The sequence below is a fragment of the Lingula anatina genome, chromosome 2 (assembly GCF_051362555.1).
Source record: "Lingula anatina isolate TDL-2025a chromosome 2, LinAna3.0, whole genome shotgun sequence".
Lineage (NCBI taxonomy): Eukaryota > Metazoa > Brachiopoda > Lingulata > Lingulida > Lingulidae > Lingula > Lingula anatina.
This window is the reverse complement of record NC_141768.1, coordinates 22376934-22397362: the sequence shown is the minus strand read 5'-3', so window position 1 is coordinate 22397362 and position 20429 is coordinate 22376934. Positions and strand designations below refer to the sequence as shown.

The following is a 20429-nucleotide window of genomic DNA, read 5'->3' as shown; positions in this document are numbered from 1 at the left end:
GATCATTTTTGTTAAGCTTTATTTATCATCTTTTTTGACGGATCTTTATATGTGATCTCATTAAGGACCGACAAGTGCGAAATAAGGCCATGTTCTTAAGGATGGCTCTGTTTAAGGTATATGGCACTGCGTGTTCCTTTTTTTACTTATCAACTACATCTTATCTACCATAAGAGCTAAGTACCTATTGAATTGTATAAAAACGTACAATAATATCAAATCAATATACTGAAGACGTATAAATCCACTGTCCAATGTAACTGTAATGTGATATACATGCACGGTTATCTGACAGTTGCATATCTAACTGCCTATTTGGCACCTTTAAAACACACTGGCCGCCTAGTTTGCTAGACAAAATTTTCCCAACTTTATAACCCTATGGCAATTGGCTGGTTTTTAAGCAACTTAAAGCTTTGAAGTATTTAAATAATCTAATCGAGACTCTAGTGCTGATGCATTTCTTTAAAACTTGCACAGTTTCTGGTACTTAGAAAATGTGGTACCTGCTCATATAAAACCTACAAATCCTCTTACATACATGTACATACTTATAAAAAAGTTGCATTATATGTGTAGCATGCATTTAGTATAATACATTTTTCAAAACAAATCCTAGTTTTACTCCATATGGTTACATTCATAAACGTTGGTGTTTCCAATAGAGATACGAAATATAACCAATATATGGCTGCCTTGTTTAGTAGAAATTTTCCTTGCATTGCACAGAGGCAAACGAATAATATTGGTGAAAAAGAAACTATGATAAAAGCTATCGATGAGAAGACGAAAAGTTATCCCCATCCTCTGAAATTTCCCTTATTTTTATGTTTTGCTTGGGTCATCGATGTTCATGATGACACGTACGCCATTAAAACAAGGATTACATGGAACGGGACTCGCAGCTAAGGCTGATGAAAGCCAGTTTAGTTTCCAAAAATAACTTTTTGGTCAGCTCTTCAATAATATGCATGACTATGCTATCACATTGCTCTCTAACTAATATGTTAAAAGTATTGCATTGATTTATTGCGTATGCTGTTCCATCAGATTCTAGAGGGAAGGCACCCCTCCTAAAGCCTCCATGCTCATTTAAAAGAGCCCATTATGGCTAGAACAACGTTGTTGTGACCCTACCGTCGATTTACGAAAACGCATTTTCTAAGGAATTAAGGGAACAAAAATATCTACGTAATATTTTTCTGTTCGCACTTGTGAAGGGTCCAGCACAAGATGGTGACAATGTCGAACTTCTGCAACTGGACCAGAAATTGTCTCCTGTTAATGTGTTTGAATCTTTTTATTTATTTTTTTCATGTGACACCATGAAAGAACACAGCCTATACAGCATGCTGGCAGGGCATTTTGGAAAAAAAACATAAGCAAACAGCCTTTACACTAAATCTCAAAGTTCTTTTTTAGTATGTAGTTGTTTATATTTTTAGTAATCTTAGTTTTTTTTCATTGCAATTCCTTGTTAAGCAGCAGGTTTGACCTCTATGATGGCGCTACCGGTGATGTCAGGGAGCTCCACGGTGTCGAAACCGACTGCTATTTGGCGAGTGCCGGTACGGCGGGGGGTCATCTGATACGTGAGGTCAACGAGGGCATTTGCTGCCACATCCCTATGGAAGGAAAGAGAAGCAATTTGAAAACCTAAACCTAAACCGCTGAAGTAAAATGTGCCCACTGCTGAGACATTAATAACGGCAGCATTGCAGATTGAGGCAGATAGAGATGTTGCCATTTAATTTTGGGTAGACCATAGAGACGTAAAAAGTATTTTTTCTTTTTAATACGTTTTTGAATTTTTTTTTTTTTTTTTTTGCATTTCAAACAGGTTCTAGGATAATCTTATTTTCAAAATAATATAAAGTCTAGTTTTTGAATTACAGTATAAAGTGAGGGTCATACTTACGACGCGTGTTTTATCCTCTTAGGTTTCTGCAGTCCAGGTCCTTCAATAAACCACTCGCACTTCGTCAGCTGTTTGTTAAGAGGATTGGTTAAAGAAACCACCAGATCGAATGGTACTCCAACTCTGAAAATTCCAGAATCGTCAAGGCATTTCGCCTGAAAATAAAGAGGGAAACAACAATTAAATTAGGCCATTTTTCTGTAACAGGATCGTGTGAAGAGGCCGGTTCTATCGCCTCCCACAAAACAAGTAAATAAAATTCAAGATGATGACGTTTTTCTTATTCACTGGAGAGGTTTGGAGACATTCTATTATCGTTATTTTGTACCTCTACTTTGAGATCGGGTCTTCTTAGACGGAAGTCGTCGAGGTCTGCATGGACCTGTCCAGTCTCCTTCACCCAGGCCATACCACCTATCTTCATGGATGCTCCCTCCACCAGTTTTGGAAGGTACTCATCTACAGTACACGCCATCTTCACGCTTTGTTCTAGACAGAAAGTTAACAGTATATATTCCTAATGCTACAATGAACATTGAAACAAAACACCCGCAGGCGTGTAAAGACCAAAGCAACGTCAGAGTGGCGTGTTTCTTGAAGAGATTTTTGTTCATTATTTTTCTTAAAGAACATTCTGCACTGGTGACTACGATGAAACAAGCCGATTACCGATAATGCACCAAATGCTTCATGGACAGCTATGGAAATAAGGTTAGGCGCCTACTACTCGTGCGAATTGGAACAAGAACTAAAAGGTTTTTCTTCTATAGAGTTTAACTCAGGCATTTTCTTATGCAGGTTTTTTTTGTATCATAACTAAATTGAAAAAAACCCAAACTTGTATAAATGGCACTACTGAATAATGCATGGTACTGTCACAGAAAATAAGGGGACTAAATTGTTCTTAGACACATGACAAATCAAACCATGAGAACATAACAGTTACAAGATTCATTTTACGTAACGGTTTAAAAGGGAAAGGAAGTAAAAAATCTCATGTAAGTGAAAAGCACTAGAAACATGGATTAAGCTTGGAAGAAGCTCAAGAGTACGTGGTAAAAGTACTAGAAACATGATTTAAGCTTGGAAGAACAACAAAAATACGTGGTAAAAGTACGCACGCACCCTGACTAACAGAGGATACATGTATCTGCCCCTATTTTCAACATGCCTGACCGTTCCCAGTATCCTGGACACGGCACAGACATGATGAAAGAGTGGCCCCTGAAACTGATGAACAAATCTAAAGTGAAAAAAGCCATGCTGTGACATTTATAGAAAGGAAAGAAATACATGTAGGCCTACTGGGTATTTCCATACTTTTAGATTCTCTAATTTAATTGTCTCCAAACTTTGCACCAATGAAGTACAGGTGAAACTGGTAATAAAAATGATTTTTTTTGATATGGTCACCGGTTTAGTTTCCTCACCACAGCCAACTGAAATATGGACTAAAATGCTAGAATTGGATATCGCAGCGCCTCTATATAAATAAGTTTTCAGGCCCAGTATATCACTCCTGAGGGGGATAATTACACCTGTTAAGATTTTAATGAAGAGAAAAGAGAATATTTTTACATTTTTTCATACATTTATTGTTGTTTCTATTTTTAGAACTGACCTCATCATGTTTCTACGCCACCTGGTGGCCAGTTTGGAAACCAACAATTTTACACAAAATTGGTCATTGTACCCAATCCCTGAATTTAATTTTCATGAAAATGAGCAAAAACACTCTCCTATGAGTACTTCATGACATGATGTTAAAAAAATAGTAGGTCATCAGGCTAAATATTGAAATATAGTCAATTGAAATTATCAAAAAAAGGCAAAAAATGCCGAAAAATGTAATGTCACCTCAGTTCAAGCCCCAAATATACATCACTTCAACTCTATAGCCCTCAAAGTAGCATTCATGGTATTTCTCACTATATTTAGTTGCTGAATATTTCATAATTGAGAATATAATGAAAGACAGGGGGGATCCAGGGATTCTTGGGAGGGGGTTCTATTTAGGTTCTGTTTGCCCTGTGAAATGAACTTGCCAGCCTTTCTGGGTGGAATATTACTCATCTTTAGGGATTTATAATTTCAAAACAACACAGCACATGGTAAATAAAAGCTGGTGACTAGAGGAAGTGCATGCTTATATTGTCCTCCAGTGCAGGAGAGCTTGATGCTGCAGTGGCTCCCTCTATACATGCAGTATGGAAATACCTTAACTTGCGAGTAATTGCTCGTTTGACTCTCTTAAATATAACACTAATACAAACAAGTTTGTTTAAAAGAAACAACCAAAGTGCTTCGCCGTGAAGAGCAAAGCCATAAGATGTAGAAAGTGATTTTCCAAAAGTAAGCAAGCTTACAAAGAAAAGAGCAGCAAACGGATATAACTGCCGTAAGCGGATTTCATAACGGTCTAATTGAAATTGAAGAAACGGGTTTAGCAGGTAGTGTACCTCAGAGCAATTTTAAAATTAAAATAAAAAAAACACAGGGCAAAATAACATCATTGTAAGGTTGATGGAACACAAGGTGATTCAGCACCTGCACTGGGCCATTATTAAGCAACAAGCAACGTGCCTGTATTTACCGTTTCTAATTATCAAAAATATTATTCTAAAAATCTAATTCAGATTCGAAACAACAGCATATAGGTCTGATAAAAATTTGTCGGAACCAGAAATTATGTTTACATTGGTATTTCTGATACCGTATCAGATCACACATTTCTTCTACTGAAGACTTATTTCACTCAAAGCCATCACACTTTTGTAAATTCATTTGTGAAAGAAGAAATAGCGGCATATAAAGACAACGGGTGAAAAACATCACGCGAAACCCCACAAAAGTTGGACACAATACACTCCTGAAAGCAACATATATAAAGCAATTATACTCGCCTACCTCCTAGTAAAGAACATAGATAGAGAAGTAAGAAGACGAATTATGAAAGACGGCATCAAAAGAATATCTGAATAAGATAGTTATAATTAAAGTTAATTTTTTTCAAATAGAAACCGGATAGAGTGATAAAAATAATGAAAACCATGAGATGGAGACAAAAGAAATAGCCCTGGAAAAAAAACTGGTACAATCACTCTTATACATAGTGTGATAACATGGTAACATTTACCAAAATCAAACTCTCTCTCTCTCTCTCTCTCTCTCTCTCTCTCTCTCTCTCTCTCTCGTCTGTTTGTTAAATACGACGCAATAATGCCATACACCAGGGCGAAGAAACTCAAAATGCATGCCAAATGATGAGCAACCGTACCAGATTTAGGTTCCAGTTTTATTTGGAACTGTTCGTTTTTCAGCTGCGCCACTGGTACGCCTGTATATCTGCACACCGTGGCAGACAGGGTGATGGTGACATTCCTCTCCTCGTCGCTTGTGTTTGTCACCTTGACCTCGACGTCAAAGTCTGAACCAATGAATATGTCATCTTTGTCCACAAAGTTGAATTTCACATCCTGAAAATATGCAAGCACAAAGTTTTTGAGTAATATAAAGATGTGTTCCAAGGTTGCCAAAACGAAAGCAGTAAATTACGTTGAACCACTGTAATCTTGAAATGAACAATAAACAACCGACACGGCCAGCACACAAGGGGATATCAACCACGGTTTTTATAATGATAATAATAATAATAATAATAAAGAAACAGAATAAAGTCAGACTGGAATCACATTTTTTTGTCACATAAGATAGATTTTCACTTCAACACACTTAGCCCCCTGTCCTATTGATTAAATTTATGTATTTAAAGCAGTTTATAACATAATCAGAATAGCTGTTAGGCAGGTATGGTGAAAGCTAGTGTCTGACAGAGTTTTTGATATCATATTAACATTGAAGACAAAGCGGAGGCAACAGCGACAAATTTGAAAAACTCAAATGATAAGATGTTCAGACACTTTAAGTGAAAAATATCGAGTGTCTCAAAAGAGCAGAATGTTGGTTAATCCACAAAATTGTAACCTGTGACGTCATTCAGCATTTTCCTGTGATAAAATAGACATGCTGTAAATTGGCGAACCGAGCTGAAATATAAAATGATATACCACTTACGTCGCCAACGTCATCGTATATATCTTGTCTTGTGGAGGTCGAGATGGCTTTCATCAGTGCAGCCCTCTCCTCTGCAGTACCTGACAGAAAGGGAGGGGATCAGATATAAACACAAATATAGAAAAATATCTCTTTTTTATTCCATCATACTGAATTTTAAAGTAAAAAGATATATCGTAAATATCAAAATAATTTATTTTTCCCTTTACAGCAAGTAAAATGTTATGACGTTTATTAAAAGACAAAAAAAAAAAAAAAATTTAGTCCCGTCTGTTCTTTTTTATCTATATTTTTTTGAAATCTTATTTTGTTAACTGAAATGTGACAACATTAGATCTACATTCAATCATTTTCTTGCATTTGACGTAATTTTCTCAAGTGGTTGCACTAACATGTAACACGTGATTTACTGCTGTGTGTATGCTAAGACGCGATGACATTACCTTCCATGTGCTTATACTGAGACGTGATGTCATTACCTTGCATGTGCTTATACTAAAACATGACGTCATTACTTTGAACGTGCTTATACTGATATGTGACATCATTACCTCCTGTGTGCTAATACTGAAATGTGACGTCATTACCTTCTGTGTGCTTATACTGGGATGTGATGTCGTGCCTGTCGGGATCATCTATGATACTTCCAACCACCGCACGCCTTGCAAAACCGTCTGGTAGCCGAGTACTAATACGCTTGCCAACACTGTGACATGTGAAAGAAACAATGTTGATACACAACGTCTCAAATTGTTCAATGTGTGATCATGAATGTGTTAGTCAATAAAGTACCTCAAACCCAGCAAACACGTCACGTTGGTAACACGTGGTTAATCCGTCGCTATGACGTTAAAAAGTGGTAGCAACGTGCTAGCCACGTGATCCGAACATGACGTGTGTGCTGGGAACACACCTTAAAAAGATCAGCGTGCCTCATTCTTTCGCCTAAATTTCATCAAATATTTGAAATTATTTTTTAGGAAAATAAACACGAATATTTGGATACTATTTTCTTACATGTCTTTCTGAATGACGCTCCTAAATTCTCCATTTGACTTTTGAATATAATGAACCTTGTCTGCGTTCACTTCGGCAAAGATGAAAGGTCCGTCATATGGCAGAGTGATTACGCCGTCACGTAAAGCGTTTACCGAACAAGGGCCAGAACAATAGATACCTGATAGAGAAAAATGCATTGTTTACACGAAATAAACGTCTAACTTTAAAAATAACCTAAAAGTACGATGTGCACTACCTGGCTGTAAGTCTGGAAGTTTAACCCAACATTTCAAGCTGCATATATTGTATAGCCTGCTGCAGTGTTTGCCTCTTAGGAAAATAAGTTGCTGGACCGAAAGCTCAGCCATCTTGGAAATTAGCTGGCTAGAATGCCTGCCGGGTGGGAAAACTTCTCTGCCCATTCTGAAAGTTGTCTGCCCCGGCAGACGGTCCAGCCTTAATTTCTAACACTGGCCTGCTGTGTGACTTAATACTTGAACCTGGCATCTTTACAAACAACATAGAGGGTCCCTACCGTCGCTGGTCTCCTGGGGTGTGGCATCGATGGCCTGCCAGCCACTATACCCTGGGGGAAGATCGGGGCGAGCCATCCACACGTCATTCCAAACGTGAAAGTTCCAAATGGAGTCGAAGTTGGCGTCCTCCATCGGCTTGCCGTCTGAGGTCCAATACATATCGATTGTGATAGAGGCGTCCACGTCGTGGGCGGATGCAAAGTTGGTGACGCTGCGACATGGTATGCCCAGAGCCCTGCATACTGAAATATACTTTTCTTATACTTAACAATCCAAGGCAAGGGATCCAACAAGGAAATAAATTATGTAGGCCTACTCGACTGATACCAACACTAGATGAAATAATAAAAAGTGCAATCTCAAAGTATACATTTTCTTTAAAAATAGCTCATAACTAATGTTTGTATAAGGAGAATTTGCTTGCCTGGTTCATTGTTAAACATCCCATAACTAGGGTTTATTAATGTACGGCAACACCATTTCTCGCCATTAAATCACACTTGCAAGGTTTAAATAGGTGTGTAAAATGCACTATAAACCCAAAGAGCATAACGCTATACAGTATGTTTCTTCTTCAATACACTACGTGGACTCTACAGAAAAAATCGCACTGAGGATGTTAATGCCATTCTGGATTTTCTGAAATAATATAATACACTGTACGATGAGGAAAGTAAGGTCACGTTAAATCGTGGTTCTAAAATATAGATATTAGTGTTTATGTATATATGTGTGAATGCCAATGACATCAAAGCTTAGGTAACAGAGCGATTATATCCACACAATTTCGTCCGCCTCCCAGTTTTCTTTCCCATCTTGATGCATGTCGGAGCTAGAAAGGGTAATAACGAATATAATGTGACCCAATTCCTGGCGGTCCTGTATGAAGCTTGTTCAGCATGTGAGTAAAGTATGCTCAGCTGCATGCCTAGAGGGCTAAATGAGTATAAAACTCCCGACATTTTCCTAACCACGATATGAAAATATAGACCCTAGCCAAGTTCAAGGTAGATTTAACATATATGTCAGAAAAAATATGACCAGCGCTTCCTCATTTTTAATCAACTATAAATTGCTGGGATACCCTCTTCCCACGCTTTGTGCACTTCAGCACAGGTGCGGCTATTGCATGGACTGCTATCGCTGGCAGATCTTGCTTCTCTCTCTCTCTTTTTTTTTTTTCATAACCTGATACGCCTTGAACTAATAGAAAATTCTTTCCCGTACGCGGATCACATTATGAGATAACATGCCTTCCCCTATCTTCATATATTTAAAGTAATGTTAACTGGGATACTATAAGGACCCTATTTGGTTGAAATATTTCAATTAACGGTAATGTGGATAAATATTCTGCACGGAACAGTAGACAAAACACATCTGCACAGTGCAGCATTAACATCACTTTAACAATATTTGTGCAAATTAACATTCTACAATATCAGGCCTTCCCAACTACCAGACTCGGCACCTACGGGTCCAGTATAAACCGGTTTATCAGACCACACTACCCGTTTTCAAGGTGTGTGTCAGATCGCATTACAGGGTATCAGCCACCACACCGATTTTGCCTGGTGCGCGATGTGATAGCAATGATCCTAAGCGGGGTTGGAAAGTAGTGCATCTCATCTAGATTCATGCGCTGCTGCAATTTTCTCTGTTTATACTAAAATCTGACAGTACCGCAATTTTTAACATAAAATTTAGGTTCGGACATAGCCAATGATGTTTTGTAAATAAGAACTTGCAAACTTATATATTAATTTAGAAAAGTAGACTTAATTTTGATAGCAGAAGCATATTCTGTCGGGGGTTAAATTATTTTCATGACTACCGGGATGGACGAGATTGAGGGCAGGGGTAATCCTAGAGAGGGGTCAGAAACGTCTATTGTTCTCGTCAGCGAGGCTGTCCTTTTTCAGGGTTTGTATGCACGGACAGAAAACTTAAGTATTGGACGTCGGAACGTTACTAATGAAGCCACTGGTAGCACTAGTAGATATCAGCCTGTAGTCTTGAACAAGCGCCTCGATGACGAGTGAACAGTCGTCAAAAACAAAAGACCCAGGTGTGGTAGTTCAACTACTGTTCATGCGTGCCGCAACGACCAAACCTAATTGCTCCTCAAGGTCACAAAACAATAACCGGTACTGACGGCTAGGCTCGTCTTAATCATATAAGTAGCGCGTTTCCACCCCCTGATTGAGGGAGTCGTCTGTTGTATTCATACGACTCCTACCTGACGAAAACGAGGCGCGATACCCGGATGACAGGTAGGCTTACAGAATTTGTGAAAGGGTATGATACTCTTTTATGCGATCTGACACACACCTTGAAAACGGGTAGTGTGGTCAGATATACCGGTTTATTCTGGACCCGTAGGTGCCGAGTCTGGTAGTTGGGAAGGCCTGAATATATACATTAACATTAACGAGAAAAGTATCAACCCAAGTTCAAGTTTCAGTAGGCTCGTGACAATGCTTAAAGACCCATGTGTGGCAGCGCAAATCACGTGTAACCATGTGATAAGACTCACGCGTGGTGACGACCCCGGAGAACACCCAACACTGGCCGAACTTGACGGGCTGCTTCGTCTTCCAGTACTCCTCCAAGATGGCGACGCTCCCCACCCAGGCAGTGGGTGCAGTGCCGCCAGAGTAGTCGCCGGACCAGTTACCCACCAGAATTCCGTCGTCGTCCAGAGAGTTGGTCTGGATGGGACAGCAAACATTTTACTCAAGTTTGGGTATTGAGTATGGTCAATAAAAAAATATATATTACCATGGGCGTCCGCAGGGGGGGTGTCAATGGGGTCACTTGATCCCCCTGGAATTTTGGCGGGCACGTTAATTGCGGGTACCCAGCCAATCATTATCTCCCCCTTCAATGACTTTGACCCCCCCCCCTAGAAAATTTTCTGCGGACGCCCATGTATATAACTACTGTTAGTGGTAGAATTAGGCCTTATGGGCCAAACCATTCATTTCAACAAGAGTGGCAAAATATAGTGCACAAAATTAAGGGATAGGCCTGCTTGGCCAAATGCAAAATGTCACCCTGTCATTGGTTAGGTAGCTGCCACTCACTAGAGAAACTGGTGGCTTTTTTTTGTTTGTAAATCTTGTAGTTGAGCTCAAACAGAAAGCTGCGTAATTACAACAGTGGCGCTTTTCGATAGTTTCCGAATTTTTTTTAAAGGTAACAATATTTTTCAACAGAAATGCGTTTTATGTGATTGCAGTAGGTGATGCTGTGATGTTAAAATGTAAAATTCAACGGAAACTCGTGTTTTGGTAAGATAACGACTGGTACTTACAATTGCACTGATTTTCCTGACGACACCCACGGGGTTGTTTCTGCTTCTGTACGGAAGTTCAGCCTTGTCAAGGACGTAGAACGCACAATCCAGGACGAAGTCTTCAAACTGAAACATGGTCGCATTTAAAACGTAATTTTCATTCTTAAGTTTTTAAAATACGTTCGATTGACGTAAACAAAGCTATCTTTTTACAAAGAAAACAAGCTTTTGAGGTGATGGTTAAATGCACGGCTACAAATGAGGTGCAGTAGGTATATATACCATACCGAAACTCACATCAAACCATTGCAATCGCTTATAATTAAAGATAAAGAAGGCGGATTGTCAAAGGGAAATGTTCCATGAAAACGGATTTTAATGGAGTTTCGCGACCAATGTGATGCATTTAAAATACTGCACAAAAGCGTTTCTAGACTTCCTGTAAAGTAGCTCAACTCAATTTCGTTTGACATTTTGTGTGTCATTCATAAGTGACTGTCATCCTGACCAATTACCCCTACTGGCCTCCAATGCGTATTCAACATTGCTTACTACACGTAGGCTTACGCCCGAATTCCAACAGGAAAATATCTCAGCGTGATAGCAAACAAAGTTTAACAGGGGAATCCAGATTAATTTCCAAGAATATTTACAAAAGGATGCCTAAGAAAAAAAAAGTAAATCTTAAAAGTTTCAATTACCTGGCCGAATGTCCAAGGTTTTGACCCGATCTGTTTATAGTTCCCGGCATAAATCTTGCCCATGTCATTTAACACGTATTCCAGGATGAGGGTTTCATCCTCCAGGTAACAGATATCATCTGAAAACACAGTTGAAGTTCATGCTATGTAAACGGCTTTATAGTTATTAACTAATCCAAATACTGGGACCTCAAAACTACAGGATGGGTGTGCAAAATTGACTCGCGGGAAATAACATAGGAAACATTGGCAAAACTAGTAATAAAAATCCGGAAAATAACAAATGGAATAAGAAAAACGATTCCGTGAAAATAAACAAAGAACAAGATAAAACAGACTTAATGCTGCATAAAAAGTCTTGAGACACATTGGAGATACATCACTAAGTGCAGGGCAAACTTATATCTTCGTGAACTCTCTGAGAAGATTTGAATCAATACCACACGCATTTTTTTTCTCTCAGAAAACACGTTCGTATCCAGCAGGTGCAGAGCTCTGGGTCTAGTTTATAACGCGGTGTTTTCTCTGTAGACGCAAGTTTCGGGGCTTTATTGCCGGGAAGCTATTATTAGCACATGAACTCAAGAGGGAGGGCAGCGAAAGATGTTTTATTCCTTTTTTCCTCGCATCTGATACTTTCACCTTTATACTGACGCAATACATCAAAACCTCGACATTACACAAGAGGATTACAAGGTATCCCAAGGCAACGTGTTTAAGATTTATGCAAAGCTGACTTACGTTTAAATGATAAACGGAATTCGTAGGTCATCATTATAAAATGTAAAGTAACGCAACATGGCGATGCACTTTTTAAAAAGAAGAATCTACCTTACAGTTACTTTACTGATAATATCAGAAGTGAAATCCCACTGAGAGAACATAGGAATCTGTCCATCTAATCTGGGATCTTGCTATGCACTGCAGAGTTATATCAGTTTTTATAGCTGCTCCGGGAGGGGGAGGGTAGCTAGTGGGCCTGAGATGACAATGGTAGATATTGCCACAAAGAGGTTCTGAAGACTGTAGCTTGGCAGCGCGATAATAACTCCGGAAACCATGTAACATTAGAACCGAAAGCCAAGAGCCAAAGGCGGCGGGGTATGACGAAAATGCATCAATCAGGCGCGCTTGTAGGCTTCACACACTAGTGTTTTCTGTCTTTGAGAGACAGAAACATAAACAGTTTTTCTTAACATTTCTTAAAAGGACAATTTCCCCACGTTTGGCCTTATTCCCAGAGCAAACCAAGGCCCCGGCTGTTGCCGGTAGGCTACCGGTTTGTTCAAGGCAAAACTCTCGTGATCTCACGAGTGCAGGGTGAATGTGACGGCACTTAAATGTGTACTATAATGTGGACAACAACATAACAGAAACATACAACAAAGAAGATCGGTGCATTTTATGTTAAGTTGTTAAAAGAAATAAACAAATACCTTAAAATGGGTCTAAATAAATGAGCGAGTGAATCATACAGAACAATCAACAAAGTAAGCGAGCGAAAAAATAAACATATGAACAAATATATGAACAATTAATACAAAATGAATTAATCAATAGGTGAATCAACAGATCAACAAATGAAATAATCAGTTATGAGGTAAATGAATAAACGATAATCACCAGGGCACCAGGGATTGAACAACATGTAGATCGGGTCCTCGTGGACATATCTATACTTCTTCACTTCTTCTTCAGGTTTGCCAGTACCCGCATCCTTCAGCAACTTAAACTCCAGTTTAAGCGTCCATTTCCCCACGATACAGTTCCCAGGGGTGAAGATTCTCAAGGTGACGTCTTTACCGTTCACCTCTTTGATCATCGCCCCCCATTGGTTCGGCTTGTCCTCGTCAGAAAGGACGATCACCACTGATGTCCCTCGGCTTGGAAGCGGTCTGGGACCTGATAAGCGGAGAGAGATGGTGCACTTGACATAATAAGAAAGTATTTGTTATATTTTCCTATTTTAAAATTGTAGATTGTGACATCTGAAATATCTTTAGAGTAAAAATGGAGCATGTTATCAATCACTGGAAACTATTCTTCAAATTAGCACAAGTTATGTAAACATGAACGCGTGTAATGTCTTAGCTCTTATATTTTGATAAATGTAAAGCTGTCGTTTTGTCTTTTTCAAATAATGCAATTGCATTTTAAATGAATGCATGTCCATCGATTGCGTTCTTAGTACTCACCCACTTCAAGTATAATTTTCAAGTCATCTTTTTCTTTTTCGAAAGCTCGATCAAATTTAACCACGATGTCGAAAGGCTTTCCACGTCGGATGACTAGATTTGGCTTGATCTTCTTCCCATCCTCTTCCCGCTCCTCTGTCAGCTCGTACTTGTCCGTGATATGGTCGTAGGTGTTCTGCTTGATGCACAAATCCACATCTTTTACATGAAGAATACGCTTTCCCTTTGGTGGAACTGGAATAGAGTGTATAATTGGTTCTGAATCATTACATATAAAATGTACAGAATGAGTTTGATTTGGAAAAAAGTAGTCACCCTGCTTATATTGAGATGTGCAGCAGTTTCTGTTGCTTCATTAGAGGGTGAAAAGTCGTGTCTCTAAATACTGGAAAATCATTCAGGTGTGTTTGTTAATCGTAATTGGTCGGTGGCAATATGTACGAATATGAATAAGAAAGACAAAAGCATTGGCTAGCGAGCTACTAATATACTTTTGGATGCATTTAGGCCGATTCCACTGAATCCTGTTGTCATTCTACTTTTCCATTCTCTGGTATTCTGGGAGTATTCATTCTGATGAGGGCGGAATTTTGTAGCCCTCTTTGAATATCCCGGGCTTCAGACTTTGTCCACGTGGGGGCAAATCATATTAAACACCCAGCCAGGCATACAGGTACGTCTAAAGGCGGCGCGTGTGTAATTATGGCCAACTCATAGTAATGATGAAAGATATATGTAATTTAGAGGTAAGAGCACTAGAGTCAGATACCAAAGCTGAGTGAATGCTAAGTTGCTGGTACTTGTTACTTCATGCCATCACGTTCTGGTGTCTACATACAGCAGGACATTAGACGAGGTGGAGCAATTAAGAAAGACAAGCACCACGCCTGAGCTTCACTATGCGAGGCTCGTTGAAGGTTGTACCGTTTTATACATTTACATACACCTTATACCAGCTGGTTGAGATACTTTTTCTTTCCCAGTATTGTACTTGTGGTGAATGAAGAGTTCTCAGAACAGACATATCTTTCATCATAAATGTTCTTGTTGTCACATTGAAGTGGCTGCCGCAGGTATCTTGCTTATTACCTGGATTTAATGCAGCCCCTCTATCCAAGGCCCAATTTCTGAAGCTGGTGCAACTTGCTCACTCCTTTAATAAGAATAGTTCATCTACGAACTACTTGGCTTCGGTAATTGTTACCTTAGCCTTAACAAATAGTATCTATAAAACTTCAAGATAACGCAGGGCTATGGGTGTTCGTGAGCAAAAGCGGGTGAGCGAGAGAAGTGAACTTCTGTAAGAGGTGTCATATCCATACTGTAATTATATGTCTTTGCAGCTTACGTGATTAGATTTCAAGTCATGCTCGAGAATAATAAAACACGCAAGGAATTACTTTTATCTGTCATTTTGGGGATTTGATTGCAGTATATGAAAAGTTGCCTTTTCAGTGTGAAGATATATCCGTGTGTAAAGAAAGAGCCCCCTATTCTGGCCTCACTGATGGTATTTAGGTGTAATGAACTACGAACAAAACATAAGTTTAGTGGAAAAGACTATCTTTACCGCACAACTACACCAAAACAGGTACTGCAAAACTGATACTTAGAGATAAAAACACAGGTAGGCCAGGATAAAAAGCAGAGCAAGACTGAGCCAGACTCGGAACCACAGACGTTAAATCGGGGCCGGTGTTTTATAATGCTGGATTACGACTGGCTATGGCAGAGATATTTTTGTCTTTTTTGTCTTGGTTGACTTTTTTTTTTTCTTTTTTTTCTTTTTTTTTTTTTTTTTTTTTTTTTTTTGGATTAAACTATATCTAATAAATGTATCCTTATAATTATTGTTATTTGAAATTGTAATAGACTCTTTTTGCCTTTACTCAAAATCTCTTCAGACAATGTGAAAGTAAACCCACGGCCCTATGAATACACAATTCGTTGAAAATTGCAAAAAAAAAAAAAAAAAAAAAAAAAAAAGCCAAATTATCCAATTTTCTGTGGCATGTGCTGTTTTGGAAGGGCACTAAACATCCTTGGACATTATTTTCTAGTAATGGACCTTGTGTGTTGTAATTAATTCTCCATAATGTTGTTTGCCTGGCACGTGGAACATTCTGCTATACAATTTATAGAGTAACGGTGGCTGCCTGCTTGTGTTTTCCACATAGTATGACCACACATTAAGTCAAGTTCATGTTAGGGGCCGCAGAGAGCATCTCGACTGTATTCCTGAAGTTCGTTCCACTCATTCTTTGTTACAGAATCAGTCCAAGAAACAGGTGTAGGGTGATATCTTAAACAAAGATCTGAAACAGGGTGCATTTCAGTCTTAAACAAAGGACTTTCTTATACTTTCATCATTCTTTTTATAAATGTAAATGAAAGCTAAATCCTATCATCTAAAGCCGCGAAGGTCAGCGTATGCGGAGGCGGTAAAGAACATTAAAATTCTTGCTTAACTCGTCTCTGCAGAAACACTTATATACATTAAATATATTTATAGCACAATATGTAACAGTCAAGCCCAATGACTAAACAAAGAACTTTTATCGACCGCATACCTAGATAGTATCATTTGTCGTGCTGTCAAACAGCTGTGGGATTCTGATAGTGACCGGACAGATGTCGCATGTGCTCGTCGACAAAAGAAAAAAACCCAAAAGAGTGCCCTTATCCCGTACAAGAATCCTGACTTTTACCGGCAGCTTATGTCTTTTAATCGTTGGGGTTTTAATCCTGATTCATCATACAAGAACCACGAATATCATAAACATTATAATTCTCATTGTGCATGGATCTGATGTTTATCACTTATATGTCAGGATGGCACCTGTTAACCGAAAGAGATATCGCCAAACATGTATCTAGGACGCACGAAACCGTTTCGTATGTCCTAGCATGTACGTAGAACAGGTCTTTATGAGCAGAGTCGCCAGTCTTGAAATGAAATACATTAAAGGCATGAAACACTGTAAAGATTACTTTTTCCTTCTGACATAATATATTCACTTCGAATTGCATTATTATTCAAAAGTCAAACTTAAAACAGGAACTCGGTTTCAAGTTCACAAAACATTGGATTATAAAGAAACTTTGCTCCTAGCGATACAAACTGGTTTGTGATTCATCAGTAGGGTATGTGTGGGGGACGCAGGCGTTTAAAGAAACAATATATTAAACTTTGAAAGTGCGTGTTTAAAATGTTGTGTCCGCGACTTTCTTGTTCGTTTTCACACCTGGTGATCACACAAGGTGGGCTGCGCTTCTTTTGGTTGACATGATTAATTTCAACCTGATACACTGAAGGTATTTTTAACTGCACCAAAGAACTCTTTTTCAAATACAATTTCCATAGCTTTACGACCTAGGGAATGACATTTACTTAAAGCTATAATTTTTTGGGAAAAAACTCTACATACAAAAGTACCCCTATTTATCATGTTTATGTTTGCTGTCTGCATTTTGACCGAGTGGCAATATTTGCTGTCAAACACGTCTTCCTCCACCTTTCTCCCAGATCTTTGATCTGGGGGGTGACCAGGTACACTGTGACATTGAGTATTGTATTCTGATGATTTAACCAGGAGATGTATTAAGTCAATATGTTATTTACCATGTGATTTGACTTCATATGTTACCCATCTACATCTTTATGAGAGTGTGTATATTTTAGCCAGTTTCTCTGACGTTAGACTCTTCATTTTAATCATTTAACGTTAACTTTCTTCAGTATCAAGAAATCACACCAGAATATTGGATTATAATTTCTAAGAAATACATTGAACCTTGTTTTTCCAGACAATCGTATCTGATGTATATCACGTCTACTCATGTTTTTATTCATCTATTTATTTATTTTTGTACGTCTGGGTCGGGTAATAGGAAAACAGTATAAGAAAACAGCTTGACTTTTTTTAACCAGATAAGCTCACACTATTACTGCTCACGAAAACTGAATAATTATAAATAAACAAACAATTTCTCAAAAAGATCACAGGCAGACGCAGCAAGTCACAGACCCTTCAAATATAGCGGATAATCTTACCCCAGCCCGCATATATATCACTGCCATAGCTACATAAGCAGTGTTTCACGCTTAGCGGGCGGGCGCATGAAAAAGAAAAGAAGAAAAAGTTCACGCTGTATTTGTGCAAAGTTCGCTCTCATTAGCAGAGTTCGCTTGGAGTTGGAGAACGTCCAGTTTGAGAGGATATTCTTCAAAGAGTCTTCTGAACTCTGGAAGTAGTTTTATATGTTATATGAATAAATGCTTTATGACCTATTAGCACCGTGCAACGAACAACCCTAGCCTTACAAATTTTACCGACTATGATATACCCGTTTTGTCAAAAAATAAATAAATAAATAAATAAATAAATAAATAAATAAATAAAATAATAATAATAAAAAAAATAAAAAAATAAAGATTTAGCTTGCAGCGAGTTTGTTTTAAAATATGAAGATACCCTGTGACAGGACCCGGTTCAAGGCCGCCAATGAAATACTCCCAAGGAGAGGCCAACTCGGTTATGACGTCATTTTTGAAATTTTGAACAAAAATTCTCGCTGGATAGTACAGAAATGCGTAGCTTGGTTAGACATCATTTATTTATTTATTCATTTATTTATTTATTTTATTCGTGCAAAGGTCCTTGCTGGATAGTAGAGAAATTTGCTCATAATTAGCCGGAGAAATAGATGTGAACATTTAGTGTTAAAAAACCTCTCTGTAGCCCTGGCGAGGATGCTAATGAAAAATTAGCTAAAGCCTATTATCATTATTCGCCGTCAAAATAAACAGAAGCATTTGTAGTGAAGATGTGGCCTTAGGAATGGTGAAATATACTCGTATTGATAATGAATATTATGTTTTATCATTCTTTACCCGGTAAAAGAAGGAGACCGGTTGAATCCTTGACGATAAAGACAATAGCTCGCCCTATAATAAATTTGGTCTATATCCCACGTTATGTTATTTTTATCATAGCACATAGAAAAGAAACTAAGTACACACACGTATCACTGCTGAAATTTTATGCCAGATTTTTAATGGCTTTAATGTGGCCATACTAGCCTGATTTTTATGCAACTGACATAATTATAGAATTTAAATGCATTTGAGTAATTGCACAGCCTACAGTAGCTTCAAGGTTCTTCATGTGACAACTTTAATTGTCACATGTTTTGACTGTGGGGTTCTCATGTGACTCGTTATATCACTATAAACAGAATAACTTATTCAAGGACAAAATGAAGTCAAATTGTTATCAACAATTGAAGGCCTTGCTGGAACTTTCCATCGTGTCCGATTCCTAGTCACGTGGATTGCTGCCTCTTTCATTCCATAAGTTCAAACTTTCCAGTTGTTTATGTCTGTAGCCAAGGCTACAGTCGTCACGATTATTTTTGGGGAGGGAATCCTTAAAAGTTAATTCTTGGCGAGCTCCTGCCAGGCCTATGATAGATGTTCCCATTTTGTCCTTAAACGACTCACATCTGTGATGTTTTTTTTAATAGCTTAATCCAGACTCTAACAGAAAGGTCATTCTGTTTCTTTTCAATTAACTTCATTTTCTCTTTTATTTGTTAAAGGTTAAATATGTGTCCTCCGTCGAGCGCACTTAAAGTGAGATAGGGGACACATTATTCCGATGAGGGTTAAATGTGGCATCATTACATTATCAAATTACTTCTCTGAGTCATCCTATTAAAATTTATGTGGGAAAGGTAACTAAACACTTTCTTATTATCTGTAATGGGTAGTTGTTATTAACCAATGTGTTTTCCGCTGACATTAAAGTAGAAGAAAATAATTCAAAACAATATGACTTGTTTGTTTAAAATAGAGACATCTGACACCAGTTTTCACAAAAGTTCTGATTTCCTCTCAAACAATTATTTAATGCAGTAATAGGGATTTGGATACATCATTACCAATATGGTGTAAGATATAAGTTAAAAAAAGATTTATATATATTTGGTAGGACAGATCTTTTGCAACGAAATTCACAAGAGCGCAAAACATATCATTTAGCGTACTGTCCCTACCTTGTAAGTTTCTGTCTTCAGGAGACACTGCACTCTCAGGGTGGGGTTTCAGGCCGGACCTACGTGCGTAGAAATCATCCCTACGAGACCGGTTCACGCCCTCCCCTCGTCCCCGCCGCTCTAGCTCACTCTTCGGCGGAGTCGATACCTCGTAACGAGTATGTTTGCTTTTTAAATTCCCCATCGTTCAATCAGGTATTCAATATTACGTGGTTTGCAGCTTTACTTTAACGTGTATCGACTGAAGGTCCCAATCCCCAACTATTTGCACGTCCCGATGTCCTTGAAAGCGTCACTGTACAGACGACCCGGCAGCAGCACCCCAGTTCGACCCGCTCAACACCTTGGAAAAGACATTTTCTTAGATTCCGTGCTAAAATTGGACGGCTGCTTGGGAGCAAGGATGTAAACCGATCCGCGGATCAGAGTTCAGCATGCGAGAGCTTCATATATTTTGGCCCTGCCCGTCTTTATGAGCTAACCACACTTCAGTCGGTGTGCGTTATGTTGTTGTGATGCGGTCCGCGCTGGTTTTTTGGTCCGGGGATTCAAATTCTGACCCACATAAAAAGACATACCTGTTTAGTTGGAAAAGTTGAGCCGGTTTTAAAAAGCTTGACTGTCAGATGAAACAAAAAGTAATTTCTTGAA

At 38.5% G+C, this 20429-nt stretch overlaps 1 protein-coding gene across 2 annotated transcripts; it reads right to left on the bottom strand.

Annotated features, from left to right (window-relative positions):
- Window positions 1-2: 2 nt before the first annotated feature.
- On the bottom strand, window positions 3-20274 carry LOC106166344 (hemocyte protein-glutamine gamma-glutamyltransferase). 2 transcript variants are annotated; one of them, XM_087004545.1, is made up of 14 exons: window positions 19779-20274; window positions 13722-13955; window positions 13150-13428; window positions 11527-11645; window positions 10844-10951; window positions 10064-10238; window positions 7527-7769; window positions 7010-7169; window positions 6580-6698; window positions 5993-6072; window positions 5196-5394; window positions 2247-2407; window positions 1919-2073; window positions 3-1625 (listed from the first exon to the last, which is right to left on the bottom strand). In XM_087004545.1, the coding sequence occupies exons 1-14, from the start codon at window positions 19960-19962 to the stop codon at window positions 1478-1480; spliced, it is 2364 nt and encodes a 787-aa protein (XP_086860671.1). In that variant the 5' UTR covers window positions 19963-20274; the 3' UTR covers window positions 3-1477. The 2 variants fall into 2 exon arrangements, with proteins under 2 accessions (XP_086860671.1, XP_086860672.1); XM_087004546.1 differs by lacking the exon at window positions 19779-20274 and adding an exon at window positions 14213-14270 and having other exon boundaries at window positions 2247-2409; window positions 5195-5394.
- Window positions 20275-20429: the final 155 nt, after the last annotated feature.

Bases quoted from the DNA above. Each gene is read 5' to 3' on its own strand.
- LOC106166344 (XM_087004545.1), bottom strand. From the start codon at position 19,962: ATGGGGAATTTAAAAAGCAAACATACTCGTTACGAGGTATCGACTCCG. The intron at 13,956-19,778 runs GTAGGGACAGTA...ACTCTATTCCAG, and splicing joins TGAAGACAGAAACTTACAAG to TTCCACCAAAGGGAAAGCGT. The intron at 13,429-13,721 runs GTGAGTACTAAG...TCCGCTTATCAG, and splicing joins GAAAATTATACTTGAAGTGG to GTCCCAGACCGCTTCCAAGC.